Raw genomic sequence first — 18,016 nt, forward strand, 5'->3', positions numbered from 1 at the left:
ATTTCAACTATCATATTTCAATGAAAATATCCATTCTGATCACCCTAATCTAACTGAATGACTTTTTTTTTTGCATGACATCATACATACAGACAGAACAAAGGACCCCTTTTTTTTTTCCAAAACAGATTGTAAGATGAATTAACAATGGATTCAGAAGAGACTTTTTTGTGACATCTGTATCTATATATGTACGTATGTATGTATTTTGCATAACTAAAAAATGAGTAGTCATAGAGTGTTGTACCTGGACCTGCTATAACATGCAATTCTGCACTCTCTTTTTTGTTGCTGCAAAAAACATACACATCCTGTTATGCCTTTAGTTAATCTGCATGCAATTATTTCAGAATTATCAACAATTTAGAAGTTTAAGCTGTGCTAGGCCTAATGAGACTGTCATTTGTTTACATTAGAATAGTGAATTAAGTCAGTTGGTGCACTAACTTTAGTGTCTTTTTGTTCAATGGGGACAAAATTTAATTTCCAATTTTTAACATTGAAAATGCTGTCTTCCAGCCCGTTCCTTCCGAACTGCTTCTTTTTGTGTATACACTCTAATTTCATTCATTTATTTATTTTTTAAATTTAAACCATTTTTAACTATATTTGGTCTTTCAGGTGTTTCTTTATTTTGCATTTTTTAATGAAAATGTTTTGATGTGCCATAAAGTGAGAACTTGACAGAATGAGAAATATATTTCTAATGAAATTCGAGGAAATAAGTTTAAACGAAGTGCAGCAAAAAAAGTGTGTTATTTGATAGGCTGGTGCAAGGAAGTCATGTGGTGTCCACATCAGTCTCACTCAGCTAATATCTTTGCTATTTCAGCCTACTGGATCGCATCAGTCAGATGGTAAAAATAACATTTTTTTATAGTTACAAGCAAATAAATGCAAAGCAACATTTATTTTTGGCACATTTAATACTTTTAAAATTAATACCAAAAGAGTATATCCAGGTTTAAAGAAAAGATATTTGGAAGGAAAAATATATTTTAAATATGTTTTAGTGAAAATAAATAAATATCTGTATATAAACAAAGTGTTTTTAATAAAAATTTTCTATAAACCATATATAATTAATACAACATCCTTAAATTTTACATTACCTAACTGATGATGTAAAATGATTCCCCAATCTCCATGGTAACTTACTTTTTACAAACCTGTATTTTAGAAATACCAAGACTATTCAACTAAGAGGAGTTTTTATGCATTCATTTATACAAGAATGTGATCTATTTATTATACAAAAAATTTCACAGTTATTTAAATAATCAGGGCTTAAATATTTAATATAATATCATATTCAGGTCTGAGTAACCTTTTTAGGTAAACCTTCAATAAAAAATTTAAAAACCATTTAAGTTCTATGACCTGATTTTTTTAAATTAAACAACTAATTTAATTTTCAGTAACAAGCATATAAATAAATAAAATAGAGATTATACATGCATGCAATAACTAAAAAGTCAAAATTAAAAGTAGAGAAGTGACGGTAATAATATGGAGGAAAATATTTCTATTTTAAAATACATCTACGATTCCTTGACTATCATGGCTGTTTTTTTATAGCACAACTATGCCAACACTATATTCACAAAATAAAAATTTGGCAATTTTGTTGGCACAAAATATACAGTCAAAAGTCGTTAATTTGGACACCCATAATCCGGACCTCAAAGCTGCAAACTTTCTGCGCATGCGTCACGTTGACTAAACTAAGCTAAAATTATCTAATTCAGTTAATGTTGCAGATTGCGTTGTTCCTTAATCTTCGAATTGGATACGGCTTCTTATTTTTTGCAGACTGTTAGAGCAATTTTATAAAAGTAAGCTTGAACTTTCGATTATGTCAAATAGAATTTCCGATATATATTTAGTAAAATGTAAAGGATCTACAAAGCGAAAGTATGTTTTGAAGTCCATTAAACAAAAAGTGGAATTGCTGCAAAAAATGGATAAAGGCATATCCTTTGTTTATCTAACCATTCTGAAATCTGTTTATCAATTTCACCCTGCTCTGCTGGGGGGGGGGGGACGTCGCGGCGCACAATGAATTTACAATGACAGACAATCAATCAAATTACACAGCACTATCCTTATCTTCAGGGCAGATTTTTTATTTTATTTGGCTTATAATTCCTTACTAAATGTAGTATTTCATCTCGATGTACTTCGTCTTTGATATGATTTAAATCAAATTTCTCGTCATTATAATTTGCTTCCGATAAAGAAGAAAGTGACACAGAGGTTATTGAAAATGAAACAACTTACATTGAAAGAAATGTTTAATAAAATAAAGAAATAAATATTAAGCTTTTTTTTTTTTTTTTGTAAATTTTGATACCCTTTAGATCATAACTGCTCTTTATTTCATAAATTACGGATTCATATTTTTAATTTTATAATTTCTGCATACCATCTTACCAGATTTATACTGATGATCTATAATCCGGAAAAATCAATAACCCGGAATCGCTGAAGTCTCGACGAGTCCGGATTAACGACTTTTGACTGTATTTTATTAAAACTATTCATCTGTTACAATTAGCCCTGAAAAAATTATGATTATTACTTGATATAATAACACTGAATGATATTAAATGGTTTATTGTATTGAAAAGAAAAAATTATTTAACCAATCAATATAACAGTCTTCATCAGGATTTCAGTTAATGAAAACATATGATATAGACTGTTTTCTTTCACACATTTAATATGTGCTCACATTTTGCAAACTAAGCATTGCATCCGTTTTTCTTCACCAGAGTTGTTGTAAGCATTTTCGCAATTTAAGCCAAATCACTTTTCTGTTTCAGAATCTGTATCTAAGTACAAAAATCATCTTCCTCACCCAATTTATCTCTGTTTTCTGTTTTGATCTTTTTTAAAACCTTTCACTTTCTTTAATTTTTTTCATTTCTTTTTCAATATCTCTTCATATTCTTTTAACAGTTTTTCCTAATCACTTGCGTCAGTTAGAATGGCAGATTTCCTTTTCCGCTGGCTTGTGCTACACTGCTTTCAAGGTGAAACTTTAGGAAGAGGTCTAATTCTTGAGGGTGAAAAATTATTTTGGAAAATGAAATTAAATAAAAGAAAAGTAATTTGCATACTAACATTTAATGAAGTATGTTTATATTTCTGTATCCTACACTTTGGCCTATTGCATACTTTCAGACATTTTTGTTGATTTATTAAAAACAAAACTGTGATAAGTAAAAAATTAAAGCAACATTTTAAACCTTAATACATACACAAAATAACAGGTAAAACCATTTGAAAAATGTTCAGTTAATTTATTTTAAATCAAAAAATTTTTACTTTAATCAAAATTTAAATTTTTATCATGTTTAATGAAAATTTTCATTAAAAACCATGGCAAAGTAGTGTGTGTTACTACTTACCACTACTACAATTAGCCCCTAGTTCCCCTACATACAAAAAATAATACTTGTTTTGTAATGGCCATGTTGCTGAGCCCTGCTATACTTAATTGCTTATTAAAATGGAACTAAAGCAAGAATATATGAAAAATAAACTGTAATGTGTATTAATATATTAAGTTTGGATTGAAAAGGCTTCCAAAATATTATTGGCTGTGGATTGCTAGATTCTTCCTAACTGACTAGAAAAGCTTGATTTCCGATTATTATGCTGGGTAAAATTAGAAAAGTATGATAGTGAAATTCACAATTATCATTATTTCCTAAGTTAATCTACTAGTTTTTACTTAGTTACGTAGAAACATCTTCAAGCCACAAAAGTTATGCTTAGGAAAAGCAAGTTTAAGAGTGTTCCTAACTTTCAACATATTGCTAACCTTTTTATTAATAGAATCACTTTACGTTTTAAATATTAAATTTAGAAACTAAAGCCTACAATTAGCATTAATGCCCAATCCTTTAAAATGCAAGTTATTTATATATATATATATATATATAAATGAAAATATGCATTCCATATAAGATCTAATTTTAAGGCCAAAATGCCAATGTGCTGTACTTGAAAATTTCACTTTTATATTTTTGCATCTGAGTATAAAATCAGTATCTAAGATAATATGGATTATATTTAGCTCAAATTAACTTACTAATTTATATTATTAATAATTAAAATAACCTTTAGAAATACACTTATCATACAAACTAATTAAATCTTTTTATGCTGACATAAAAAACAAAAAATGAACAATACCTGAGTACTATGTACCATGCTACTATCAAAAGGCATATAGTTAGCGAAATTTGCTGAAGTAGCATGTCCATCACTAGGAGATACTGGTTTGCTTGTTAGCAAAGAAAGAGCAGAATAAGGTAAATTGTTTGCTACAACATTTTCTGAATGTGGAAGCACTTTTAAGCGAGCATTAATAGCCAGTAAGCAATCTCGTCGAGATACCAATTCTGACACTTCCTTTTCCAAGCGGTTATTTTCTGACTGTAATTGATGAAGGCATGATATCATGGACGCAACTGTGGGAAAAAAAGTTAATTGATATTTTATTATAATATACAAACACATTTTGAGAAAGAATATATTTCAAATAATAGAAAACAAAAATGCGAATATGAGATGCCATATTTTAATTACAATATACAATATTAATATTAAATACTATTTAATGCATAAAGCTGCATTTCAATCTTAACACCATTATTTAGAATAGAATACAAAGATGGAAATAGCAGTTTTTAAATTCATACAATAACATAACAGGCATATTTTATTTCATTGGATTATGCAAGTATTAACTTTGACAGAAACTTTTAATTTAATAAAACAAAGATTTATAGGATTTCTATGTCAAAACAGTCAATCAAACAACGTTATGATTATCTAAAGGTATAATGAATATCAACTGTGTAATGACTAGTTCAACTGTTAAATAAAGGTGTATAATAAAAAAGAGAGAGAGAGAGACAGAGCTTTGTTTGGGAGGGGGGGGGGAGAGGGAATTTTAAGATGCCTATACGCTAAAAATATCTGGCTGCCAAATTTTGCAGCATCAGATCTTTCTGTATGATGCGAAACACACAACACAAAAACTCTTTCTTATATTATGAGAGATTAACACAGCCAGCTCATGTGTAATGAATCTATTTACATTGAATTATTACATATATCAAATTTTAAATATTTACTTTAAAAACTGTACCTGAAAAACAAGTATGAAAATCATTTATATTCTCACAAATTTTGTACATATGTAAATAATTTTAGTGATATTGTAGTTTTGTTTTTCTTTTAAATAATAATAATGTAACATGAAAATCTAAAAGAAGCAAAGCTTTGCAAGAAAAATAAGAACTTAGGGGGAAGTCCATTTACCATTGAGTACATGGCTACCTTGCTAAATTGGCGAGATATTGCCAAGCTAGTGACTAGTGACAAATTTGTCACCAATTTTGGCAAGGAACAACCAAAAGTCACCAAACTTGGCAAATCATTTTGTTCGGCCTATGTATAACCATATGGATATTGTAATTCAATAACTGTTAACTAATCCTTACTTAACTCCAACCATATCCAGCCACATATGCCTCCCAGTAATTCTGAGAAGTGGAAGGTACTGGAAATCTCTCGGTGGCCAGAAGTAAACGATATAAGACTAAGAGAGCATCAGTTTCTCGGTAGTAGGTGTTAGTTCAGAGATGAATAAGGGGTAGTCAGATATCCACGTAAGCTTCACCTTTTAGGTGTGCTTTGCATTGCATTGCGTTTAACCTTCTTACTAGTTTGAAATATAACTACTGATTGTACTCTGTGATACTGTGAAGAGCTGTACAACTACTTTTTTTTTAAAGTTCCAGAATTGTGAAGTGTTTCTTTTGGTAAAATAAATTTTAACAAGCTATTATTCAGTCCTGTGTGCATTCAATTTATTACAAAACTGTATGCATGCACTGGTGTTAGAAGTGGGGTTGAATGCCGGTAACAAGTGTGATGGAGGAACAATTAAAACAACACATTGCAGCTTTTGCTGCATTTAAAAACAACATAAAAGTGGGCAAAGAAAAGATGGAAGAGACCATCAAATAAGTTCAAGAAATGACTGAAGCAGGTCAAGAGGAAATAAAAAGAAAAATTACCTCCAAAATAGAAAATAAATTTGAGGTTATGGAATGTTGAAAATAAAGTTAAAAGAAATTGAAGATAGATTTTCTACTATTGAACAATTGATTAGAGTTTCTGCTATTGCTAAAGAAATTGACAGCTTTAAGAAATTCACAGCAACAGCAGGAAGCAATTCTGATGATTTTACATTTTTTACTCATGCTTTCTTGTCTCTCTTTAAAGCTATCCATATATGATGGTAAGACCTCCTGTTAGGTGCACATGACTGAGTTTTCTATACTGGCGGATGCAAATGGATGGCATTCTATGTCCATTAAAGAAGAGATAAAAGCCACTCAAGGAAAGATAGAAAGGACCATCAAGTCAGTTGAAGAAAAGATTAAAGCAGGTCATGAAGAAATGATATGAAAAATTACTGCTATAATAGAAAACAAATTTGAAGGTATGGATGGCAGAACAGACATGGTTGAAAATAAAGTTAGAGAAACTGAGAAAGAGTTTCTACTGCTGAACAAGAAATTGGAGAAAAAGTTTCTGCTGTTGAACAACAAATTAGATAAAGTTTCTGCTGTCAAACAACAAACAGAAGAAATAGTTTCTGCTGTTAAACAACAACTGATTACACAGTTTCTGCTGCAGGCACCAAGGAAGTTGACAGCTTAAAAAAGTTTATAATTACAGCACAAAACTATTCTGGTGGTTTTACATTCCTAGCCATGTCTTCTAATCCTTCTCTAAAGCTATCCACATATGACGGAAAGACCTTCTGGCAAGTGACTCGTTTTCTATAGTGCCAGATGCAAATGGATGGGATTCCCAAGCTAAGACCTTCTACCTCGCCCCCTTCTCTGAGAGCAGACCACTAGATATCCCTCAGATAAATTAAGTTTGAAACTATTTAAGCACTTGCTTCGTTTCTGTTAGTCATCGTTATAACATTAATTAACTGATACATGCTATGTATAACTTTTTTTGTAATTGAAGTTTTTGATACATAAAAATTTTTTCATGTTACTGAAAGGTAATTTATGCATATGCCTGTATAATTCAGTTAAATGAACTCTTGTCAAAGTGAGGAGTGTGTTGAGAAATATTTGTTGATATTGCCACAAAGATGGTGCTACAAGTCCATCTATTCGGGTACTTAACGCCTCCCCTTCTGGACACGTGACCATATAACAGGGTTCATAGCCACATTTTAGTTAAAAAAATAAGCACCTATAAGCACTTTTCAAGCACATTTTAAGAAAAAAAATAAGCACGCATCTAATTACATTATACACAACTGCATAACCTTAAAAATTAGATTTGTAATTTAAAATATGAGAAATGCTGTATTTATTAACAGAGAATAAGCATTACCTTAACCATAGAAAATAATTATTATTATTATTTTTTTAATTTTAAATAACAGTTCAGTTTACAGAACTAGTTTACGATGAGAGAAAAAAAAAAACTATGCAGAACTAAACTATATTACAAGATTTAATGATGAAATTTCAGTTCAAAATAGAGAAAATAAATAATAAGGCATATTTATTGTATTCACTTGGAACCTAATAATAAACACAATTTATTTTTCCACTCATATTGATATTTAAATAATTTAAATCTAAATTCTGAACTTTTTCTAAATTTTCATTGTGTATCAGTTTTCCCTTAACAGATATTGCAAGCAAATTAAGTAAAAAAAGAGGAACATTTCTGAAATCAGAAGACAGAAATTTGCTTCATGCAGTCATTCTTTAACAGTAAAAGCTTAACTAACCCGCATACTTGGAAATTGGCGAATATTCGGACAGTCGAGCATAACTTGAAAAAGAGGAGCGGAGGGGGGGGGTAGACTGTAGCCACTCTTTAAATTTTTCCGCTAAATAAATGCATTTGACATTTCAATATGTGCATCATACAAAAATAAACCAATGGAACGGAAATAATTTCACATTTCTGAAAAATATTCTGCTTAACAGGCACAGTAAAACTCTTTTAAGTGCTCATAAACAAATCTCGGACAGAACATCAAAATTAATTATCTCTGCAAAATATCGCAAGCGTTATTGCGCATTACGTTCGCCGTAATTCTTCCCTACGTGATATTACGCAATCGGAATCAATAACTGCCTGTATTGGGAGAATAAAGAAGTAAATAACTGGGGTGTGTTTCATTCTAATTTTCAACACACGGCATTAAATTTACGGAATAGAATCATTCTTCACTTGGGTTGGTAGACCGCAGAACTTTTAGTCCTATTCAATCCAGATTGGAAAATGACGAAAAAAAGGTCTGTTGCTTGTTTTGCAGCGAACTGTAACAGTTTCAATATTCGAGATTTTGCGGAGAAAGGGGAGAACCTCCCAATCTTCGTACTGTATAATGTATTGGCCAAAAAAATGAAATTAGTTTGACTATTCGATTACTTTCCTTTTATTTAAGCCATTCCGAATATTATTCTTTAGAAAGCTAATCTGTGTTAAAACACAACCATTTTTGGAAGTTTACTATACTTCAGCAGTTACTGCAATTATGTTATTATAAACATTCATACATATGCTCATAATATAAGCATAACGATCATAATATACATGAATATGAACTGACCAAGTGGAACGATAATGCAAATTATTGAGATCTTGACAGAAATTCACACGTGTGTAGTATTTGGGCAGGAGGAAAAGAATGCCGAATGTACCGGAATTTTCTACTGCTTTCGCATTTCTTTGACTAATAGAACGATGGACACCTGTCTGTACTCTTCGTGCACACCAAAGGTTATGTTAATGCAGAGAAAGGGGAAAAGCTATTTCCGGGAGTATGATTCACTTCTGACATTCCATATTAAGAAGAAAAGTTGTTTATTTAGTTTCGGCTTTGGTACCGGAAAAAATAGTGCGTTCATTTAAAATAAATAAATAAATAAATAAAAATAAAAAAAAATAAGGGATTTAAAAAAAAAAGTAAGCACCTATAAGGGCCTTTATATTTTATTTTCAAATATAAGGACTTATAAGGGCTGCTACGAACCTGTATAAGAAGTGGTAATTCTATTTTTTTTAAAGAATTCAAACTGCAATATGCAGTATAATTTGAATGTTAAAAAAATTCAATGGAACTACTGAGTTCCCGATATTTAAGTTCTGGAAATGGATTTAGGCCTTTAGATCTTATGTACATGAGTATATATAATTGTTTAAGTTTTCATTAAAAGATCGTAAATCATCTTATGTCATGCACTCTCATTTTTTGATTGTTGATTTGCTTTGAACCTGAACAAGATGATTGTGCTCTGTCATACTCAGAAGAGTTGTATGAGAAATTCTACAAGAAGTTCTAGCATAGAACTGCAAAGTTTTTCTCTCGGGAAACTGAATTTTATCCAGCTACCATCAGTTCTGTGTGCATTCAATGTATTACGACGAACCCGCACATAAGTAAAAAATTTTCGTGTATGAAGTGGGCTTGAATGCTAATGACAAAACTGATGAAGGAGCAACTAAGACAGGTGGTGACAGCCCTTGTTGCATCCCAAGGAAGAATGATAGAGCCTGTAAACACCATTAAAGAAGAAATGAAAGCAGTTCAACAAAAGATGGACTAAGAGAAGATGCAAAGAAAAGATAAAAGTGGCCGTCAAGTCAGTTCAAGAGATAAAAGTGGATCAAGAAGGAATGGAGGTGGGACAAGAAAAGATAGAAGGAACTGTCAAATCAGTTCAAGAAAAGACTGAAGTGGGCAAGAGAAAATGAGAAGAGAAATTATTGCCTCGATAGAAAATAAATTTGAAGTTATGAAAGGCAGTATAGACATGACTATAAATAAAGCTGGAGAATTAAAGAATGAATTTCTGCTGCTGAACAACAAATTGAGAAAAAAGTTTCTGCTCTCAAACAACAAATCGATGTCAGAGTTTCTGCTGTGCCAAGGAAGTTGACAGCCTATAGAAATATATAGAGACAGGTGGACAAAATTCTAAAGTTTTAAAATTTGTACCTATGTCTTCCCAACCCACATATGATGGAAAGACCTACTTGCAAGTATAGACTACATTTTCTACAGCATCAGATGCAAATGGATGGGATTCCAAAACTAAAGCTTGCCATCTTGTCGCTTCTCTGAGAGCATATGTAGCGAATATTCTTTACACTCTGCCCACAGACCAGAGGTCAGACTTCGAACCACTATCCGGCACTTAGAAGCTGCGTTATGGTAAGAAGAGGTTGAAAGATTATAGTACGCTTCAGTTAAAATCTCCCCTACAGAACACAGAAACACTCTAGGATTCGATAGGGATATTGCAAAGCTGTCTCATTTTCCCTTTTCAGACTCCCCAACTGAAAAAAGGAAAATCCTGCCTTCGCAGTACTTCATCCGTGATATCTGGGATTCTGAGGTACAGAAAGCACTGCGAATGGCAGAGGTGCCAAGGATTTAAAAAGAACTTCAGGGTACGCCATGGAATTCGAGGCAGTCTAGCAAGCAAGTCATACAGACTGTCACCTAATTGGAGCTGCTTAATTCTATGAGCTGGTGGATCAAGTGACTGCTTGTCTATAAGATTTACTCAGGCAGGTCAATAACCTTGAGGCAGAATATGAATGGTAACAAACCGATCTCAAAATGCTGGAACTGTGGTGGTGACGCCAAATACAAAGGAACTTCAGAATATTTCAAAGGCATGGAAAATAAACTGCTCCCCAGTAAGGACACAGGAAAGAAATAAGCGGCTATCTCGCACAGTGGAAGTTGCTAGATACTGAGAAGCTCCACTTTAAACAACTTCAGATTTCTGCAATGAGTGATGGCAGTAATGGATTTTTAATCATTGGACATACCAATGGAGTTCCTTACATTATGACCATCGACACAGAAGCCAATGACCATTATCTGAAAAGACTTGGTTCAACTATTGGAATGTAAACTCATCTGGACGCTGTCCAGGACGGTTATTCTACGCTATGAGAGTCGACAGCAAGTTGTGGGCCGCCAGATGTCGCTGCTAGTAAAAAACAGGTCTGCCCGACATCCTATATTCTCTGAGTACGGAAGTTGTCGAAAGCGCGTGAAAAAATGTTGCCACGTCGTCAATCAGGGTTGTCCAGTTGACGTACTAAGTAGACAATGGCTTTATATGTGTTTTCGCCGCTGATTTTTTCATATTTAAACCAAGAATACGGTCGTAGATCTCTGAATCGGTGGCGAATTTATAGAAAATATGTTGATGCTTTTGCTCTGCCAAAAGATGTTTTCATTGCGTATTTCAGATTGCCAAAATTTATAGTTATTTTAATTTGGGATGAACTGAGAGAGTATTTGGAGCCACATTCAGAAAACAAAAACACAATTTCTACTAAAAGAAAGGTTATACTATTCCTGAAATTATAGATATAAATTGTAATTGTACGCTTTAAAAATGTAGAAGATAATAAGTTTATCAAGCACATAAACCTTCTTCATTTAATACAAATATAGACATCCGATAAGCTTCTACTCGATTTATGTGCAGCAAGAATTACGTTTACTTTAAAATCTAACAGTTAAATACCTTACGAATAATACTGTGAACACAAAAATGTCGTTCTTTATTACGCGAAATTCACACTACTGTAAAATAAAAATTAATAATAATAATAATTATAATAATTATAAAACTATAAAATAGATTTATAATATTTTTTCAGTAGTTGTACTCCTATTAGTGTGATACTTTTAAAAATAAGTTTTAGCCCAGAGGGGCTATTAATTTCGTTTTGCCATTTTGTAGTGTTTCACTTTTCAAATCGTTGCCACCAAGTATTATCACACTCTATTATATTTAAAGAAATTAAATAATGAGGAATCTGCAGAATGTATGAATGTTTCTCGCACTGTGATAAAACAACGGTACCTAGAGCCATGAAATTCTGAATAACGTAATCCTTCATCCTAATATAGGCATCTGGAGGCCCAAATTTGGAACTGGGAATTTGTATTACTATCCATTTCATATATCATATTTTGTAAAGCATTTATGGGTTTTTGATTAAGAAACCCAACGATTTCAAAGCGAGCAATGGCAAAAAACATTTTCATCTCTAGCGCGCGAGACTATGTATCGGAAATTCTAAAGATATGCTTTTTTTTAATTATATGATATTGCTGTTGAATTGAATTTTATGGTTTAAGTGCAAAAAACATGATATTTAATAAATAAAGGTAACACGCAAAACGTTAATAAAACGGCCCTTTGGGAGTAATATAAAATCTGAAGGCTTTCAGATTTTTTTTTTTTGGTGTGTATGTGTGTGTAATTTTAATACGTTTTAAAACTGGTTTCTAAGTGAGGACCTTCTAAGGGAAACTGGCTCGTATACACGTTACACATGGGGAAAGCCACGAAAACGCCGGCCAACTCGTTTGCGGGATTCGGACCTCGGACCAAACTACCTGCGTTCAGCGACTCTACCACTCGGCGGCTGGTGGGCTTGTTAGCAAGACTGAGGGTTTGTTCATGGAATAGTACTTTTGTAACCTATTATAGTATTAAAAAATCATTGTTTCTTTGCAAACTTAAAAAAATTAATAAATAAATAATAAAAATACCGTTCATAGCATTCTCATTTTTATATTGTAAAAGAGATATTGATTATTATTAGTTTTCTGTTTAAAATGTGTCGAAACGCTGGTTTGATAAGGACTTGAAATGCAGGAGACCTACACTGATTATTTTTATTTTAGTACTTCCATTGTGAAAATATTACTATCTTTTAATTATTTTCACAGAACAAAATCTTTTGAGAAGGAAGAATATTTAAACTGAGCAGTTCTTATATATATACACAATTAAAATAACAGCAATGTAATATTGAAAAAAAGGTATTAGTAATTGTGTGACAAAAATTGCAAAACGAATTAATCACACATACAGGATAGATTAGTTTAATTTTGGTTATGTATTTTATATTGAAAAAATAATTTTCTTTCATGTTAATTATAGAATAAATTATTTAAAATAAAGCATTTTGATGCGTGTGTGATAATTGAATGCAGGAGCAATCGGCCATACTGTAATAGCGAATGAATTTTATTTCTTTTCCTGAAAGAAATAATTTTCATAGAAAAAGAAAATAAAAAAGGGGAAGAAATATTAAGAAAGAAATATTTTCTTTCTAATTTCTTATTTAAAGAAATATTTTTCGAATAGTAACTGTAAAATAAATTGCGGGAAAACAGTTTTAATGTAAACATGAAAAAAAAGAAAAAAAAAAAAAACTTAGTTTGCTATTAGATTGTAATGTAAATTAATCATATTATAAATTTAAATAATTAAAATTGTTTATTTCTAAAAGGATTTGAAGTAAGCTTAATTCATTTATTCTTATCTATTTACCATTGCTTTCGTGGTATCCCATATCACTCTTTATTTCTTAGCTCTAAATTCCTGCGTTAACTTTCCCATTAAAAAACGAGATTTTCTTTCACATAACACAGCAGCATATTCTACTGCTTGTTGGTCATAATACTGTTTTATGCAATTTTTTTTTTTCGAACTACAAATGCAGCGTGTGAGTTAGTGAAATAATGGAAGAATATTCCTAGAACTTCAGCCAGCGCGCGCTATTTCGTCACTCGTCTGTACTGCGATTGGTCTAAAGCTCCTCGAAGCCTTGTCCCCTTCCAGTAAAGTTAAATGGACCCACCCGCCCTCCAACTGAGGACCACAGAATGGCTTTCTCCGATAAGTTGGGATGGCTGTCCATACCGGTTCTTTTGAGTCAATATTGTTCGCTCAAGTTGTAGACAGATCCAGTGATCATAGAATAGGCGTCCAGTGCTACCCTTCAGCCTGATCCAGGGATAAGATCAATATCGACAGAAAATTAAACATTAACATCCTGTTTGGAAGCACAGCCAACCATCAAACATCATATGTAGCAAATTTTTCAGACCCTTGCATACTCGGATTACACTTTCTATGGAAATACAATTTTTCCTTGGTCTTAAAAAGTAACGAACTGCATTTTGCCTCTGAGGACATAACCCAGTTCAGAATTTAAAATGAAGTAAAATTAAATTAAATCCATTCACCAAATAACAGCTCAAGACCACCGTGATCAAGAAAAGAATATTTACTGCCTGGGTCCACAGCTAAATTTCCGGTACAGCATAAAGGAATATTCTACGAACCATAACCACTCAAAAGGAGTACTAGTAGCCTTGGCACTCACTTAACTAATGACGACCTTCATTCCAGTGAGAGTTGTCAACATAAGTGATGAGGCAAAAATCGTTAGGAAAGGCGAAGTGGTTGCAGTATTTACTCCAACGAGCTGTGTTAAGCAAACAAGTCATTCTTCATAGACCCTAACTTTAAAGTTATTGCACAATGCACTTGGAAGTGATGAAGAGAAGAAAATTGGCCGGAAGAAAACTACATATGACTAAGAACACATCAGTTTTTCAGTAGCAGGTTTTAGCTCAGAGCTGAATTCGGAGTATGGAGATATTCATGTGAGCTTTGCCTTTCAGATGCGCTTTGCACTGCACTGTGTTTAATACCAGGCCTTAGATTTCAATGCATGCAACTGCTGGATGATGGATGTAAAATTTCATGGAAAGTAAAATAAAGATACTATCATTACAGATTACTAGTAATTTACTTTTTTGATAAGATTAAGAACAGAATAAAAAATATAATACGATGCATCAAATTAGAAAGCTAAGGAACAGCACAATTTACTTCTGGCTGAACTTTTTTTTCCCTGTTCCAGTAACAAAAGAAAACCACTCTGAACAAACATGGGTTTTCAGCTTTGTGTAGATCTAGATCAGGGACAGACATACAGATGGACACATGCACACACATAGTCCCCCCCCAAAAAAGCTGCTCCCTTTCACAAATTAAAGCTGAAACTGAAAATATGATTCCTTAATTGATTGTGAGAAAAACTGATTTATTCCAGTCATTTTTTCCTGAATATCACATTCTCTGTTCTCACACTGTTATGCCGTGTATTAACACATTATAAGCGGGGGCGGGTATTTGTACCCGTTTCGCAGATTGCCACTTATTAGCGGGACAGTACCCGTTTCGCAGACTACTGTTTAAAAGCGGGGCAAGTATTAGTATCCATTTAAAATCACCACTTTAAAGTGACACAAGGGAAAAAATAAAGTTTCATATAATGTATGAATTGGTATATTTTTATTAGAACAGATTTTTAACTTTGTCAACTTATTTTCCATTCACCAACTTGTAATCTCTTATGCGCTGAGACATCTACATATCTCTCAACACATTAGTTGATAACACTGTATTTATGAAGTTTTCATATTACATCATATAATACTATTATTCATATTATTGCTAAGCAACATAGTTGCGTATGTTAGATAGACCATACAAAATGTGTTAAAAAATGTATGGAAAGTTCAGATAATAGATCATTTGGCATTGGACATCCAGATTTCAGATTTTGCACTGTACATTATAGGAGAACATGTCCTGAACAAAGCAGCATTCAACTTTCATTACTTTTTTGTTGTTTGTTAAACAAAAACAAAACCTTTGGAGAAATAATTTTACAGTCATTTTTTTAAACAAGTGCTAAATGCTTTGTTCAACGAAAATACTTTTGCAACCAGTCTGAAAATATATTATTTACTACTATTCTCAACAAAACTAACAGAATCTGATACTACTTTGAATAGAAAATAAGGAATATTCTTGCAGCAAGAACAAATGTAGCCATCACAATATACTTTTCATCAAGTCCTCTCTCCAAAGAAAATGGTTGAGGAAATGAACAATGCTTGCTTAAGTGGTTAATGCAAAATATAAAAAAAATGCAATACATACTATCAAAATGTTGGGCCTGTTCCATCAAGAAATTAGAAGTCTGTACCCACTGCTTTTCCAAAAGTTCTTCTAATGTATTTGGTACTTGACAACTAACATAAAAAAGTAAAAAAAAAATATTTAATTTTAACATTAACAATACATACACACATGCATTGAAGAGTAAAACATTATGACCACCAATTCAATAACCCAATGCATCAACCTTTGGCCAGCAAAACAGCTGCAACTCATATTGGCATGGATGTCACAAGTTCTTGGTGGATTACTGGAGATAAGTTGTACCAAATGTTTTAGCAGCAGTTTTGCAAAGTCGAGATATTCCAACACGGTGCTCTCCGAGCTGCCACTCCATGACATCCCAAATTTCCTCCACTGGGGTAAGATATCCCGAGTTAGGTGGCCAAGTTTACTAACTGGAATTCGTCCTTATACTTCTTGAATCACTCCAACACAATTCAAGCCTTGTAACATGGGACGTTGTACTGCTGGAAGATTTCATTTCCAGTCGGGAAGACAAATGCCATGTAAGGGTGCAATTGAACTGCAATCATGTTCAGACAGTCCACAGCTTTCATGATCTGTTCTACAACAACTAAGGGTTCTAGAGCTGCCCATCAGAATGTCATCTAAAGCATAATACTGCCATCCTAAGCCCCAGCCTGTTTATTACCTGCTGTAGAGCGGGAAGCAACTGTTTGCCTGGAAGACAGCATACTGTGACATGACCATCAAAGTGATGAATGAGAAAATGTGATTCATTCGATTAGGTAACAGTCTTCCACTCATCAATGCTCCAGTCTTTATGTTCCTGGCATAGCTGTAGTAGGCATAGTTGAAAATGATGCTTGGTCAACAGAGGCGCATGAGTCAGATGTCTGCTGCACAGTCTCATATCCAATGGTTTCCACTAAATTGTGTGTTCCGAAGCACTAGCAGGTAGACCTGCTTTGTATTGGGCTGTAAGCTGAGCCAATGTCTGGCACTGATTTTGCTGGACCAAGTGTCCTTTTCCTTTGATGATGCATGAACATCCAACACTTTGGTATCTACTGCTTGTTTCACCATCATTTATCCACATTGCATAAATACTAACAGCAGATTGTGAACAACTAACTACCAGTTGTGCAGTTTCAGAGATATTCATTCCAAGTCATTGGATCATTATAATCTCCCCTCTAACAAATTCGCTTTGATCAGCAGCCTTTCCCATCTCTCGCAGACGTAAGTGAAAGAATGATACCTTACCTTCTTCAGCAACGATTAAATACCATTCCCACTTAATCATATGCTCTCCATGTTATCCAAATAAGTTCATTCAAAAAAATGTGGGGATTATCATATTGTTTTGGCTCATCAGTGTATATAACAATTTAAACAAAGCTGATGATTTTAACTTTTTCTTCTTCAACATAAAAGATTTACAAGACGAAATAAAATACAATTCAACACAATGGAAAACTAAGAATGACACATAAAAACAGTCACTAAATGTATTACATACCCATCCTCAGAACCTGAAGGATTTTGCATTTGTTTGGTCACATTGTCCATCAGGTTCACTGTGTCTGGAATAGGCATGGAATTGCTCATATAAGGAAGCTCTTGATGAAATACTGGCTCCTCCACTAGCAAATAATGAATGAAGTTTTACTTTCACTTTCATACTTATTAGTTTTCCAGAATGCTTAATATTAAATTAAGTATTAGTATTTATCATGCAACAAATATAAAAGTTTAATGGCCAGCTTCTAATGATCTAGTTCTATTAGTTTTAGACTAAAGGCCTGACAATGATGTTAATATACGAGGGTTGGAACTTTAATAGTGGCAACACAGCTGAAAAAACGCTACGCAACAAAACCAAAGAATATCGCGTATACCCCACGTGAACTACATACCTACCTTACCTCTCAGCAAAAAGACTCGTCCTGCCTGGAGTGACGCGAAGAATGGATCCTTGTATTTGCTCGTGGTCTAAAGTAAGTGTTGTCAGGATGTTTTCAAAACAAGAACAACGATGTTGGATAAAAATTGAATGTGCCAGAAGTTGTACAGCACGACAGTGTCATCAAGGGCTTCAAGAGGCTTGCAGGGAA

The 18,016-nt window shown here is 32.9% G+C and overlaps 1 protein-coding gene across 2 annotated transcripts in view; it reads right to left on the minus strand.

Moving 5' to 3' along the window:
- LOC118191768 (uncharacterized) overlaps positions 1-18,016 on the minus strand; it is a 148,849-nt gene that overhangs the window by 26,305 nt on the left and 104,528 nt on the right. For both annotated transcript variants that reach the window (XM_085823706.1, XM_035362616.2), the window contains exons 10-12: positions 17,422-17,545; positions 15,918-16,009; positions 4,204-4,481 (exon numbers count right to left, since the gene is read on the minus strand). In XM_085823706.1, the coding sequence (XP_085679832.1) occupies positions 4,204-4,481; positions 15,918-16,009; positions 17,422-17,545 (494 nt within the window). The remainder of the gene's footprint in view (positions 1-4,203; positions 4,482-15,917; positions 16,010-17,421; positions 17,546-18,016) is intronic.

This window comes from Stegodyphus dumicola, chromosome 9 (genome assembly GCF_044657685.1).
Source record: "Stegodyphus dumicola isolate Sdum_Otavi_A_Nest chromosome 9, ASM4465768v1".
Classification (NCBI taxonomy): Eukaryota; Metazoa; Arthropoda; class Arachnida; order Araneae; family Eresidae; genus Stegodyphus; species Stegodyphus dumicola.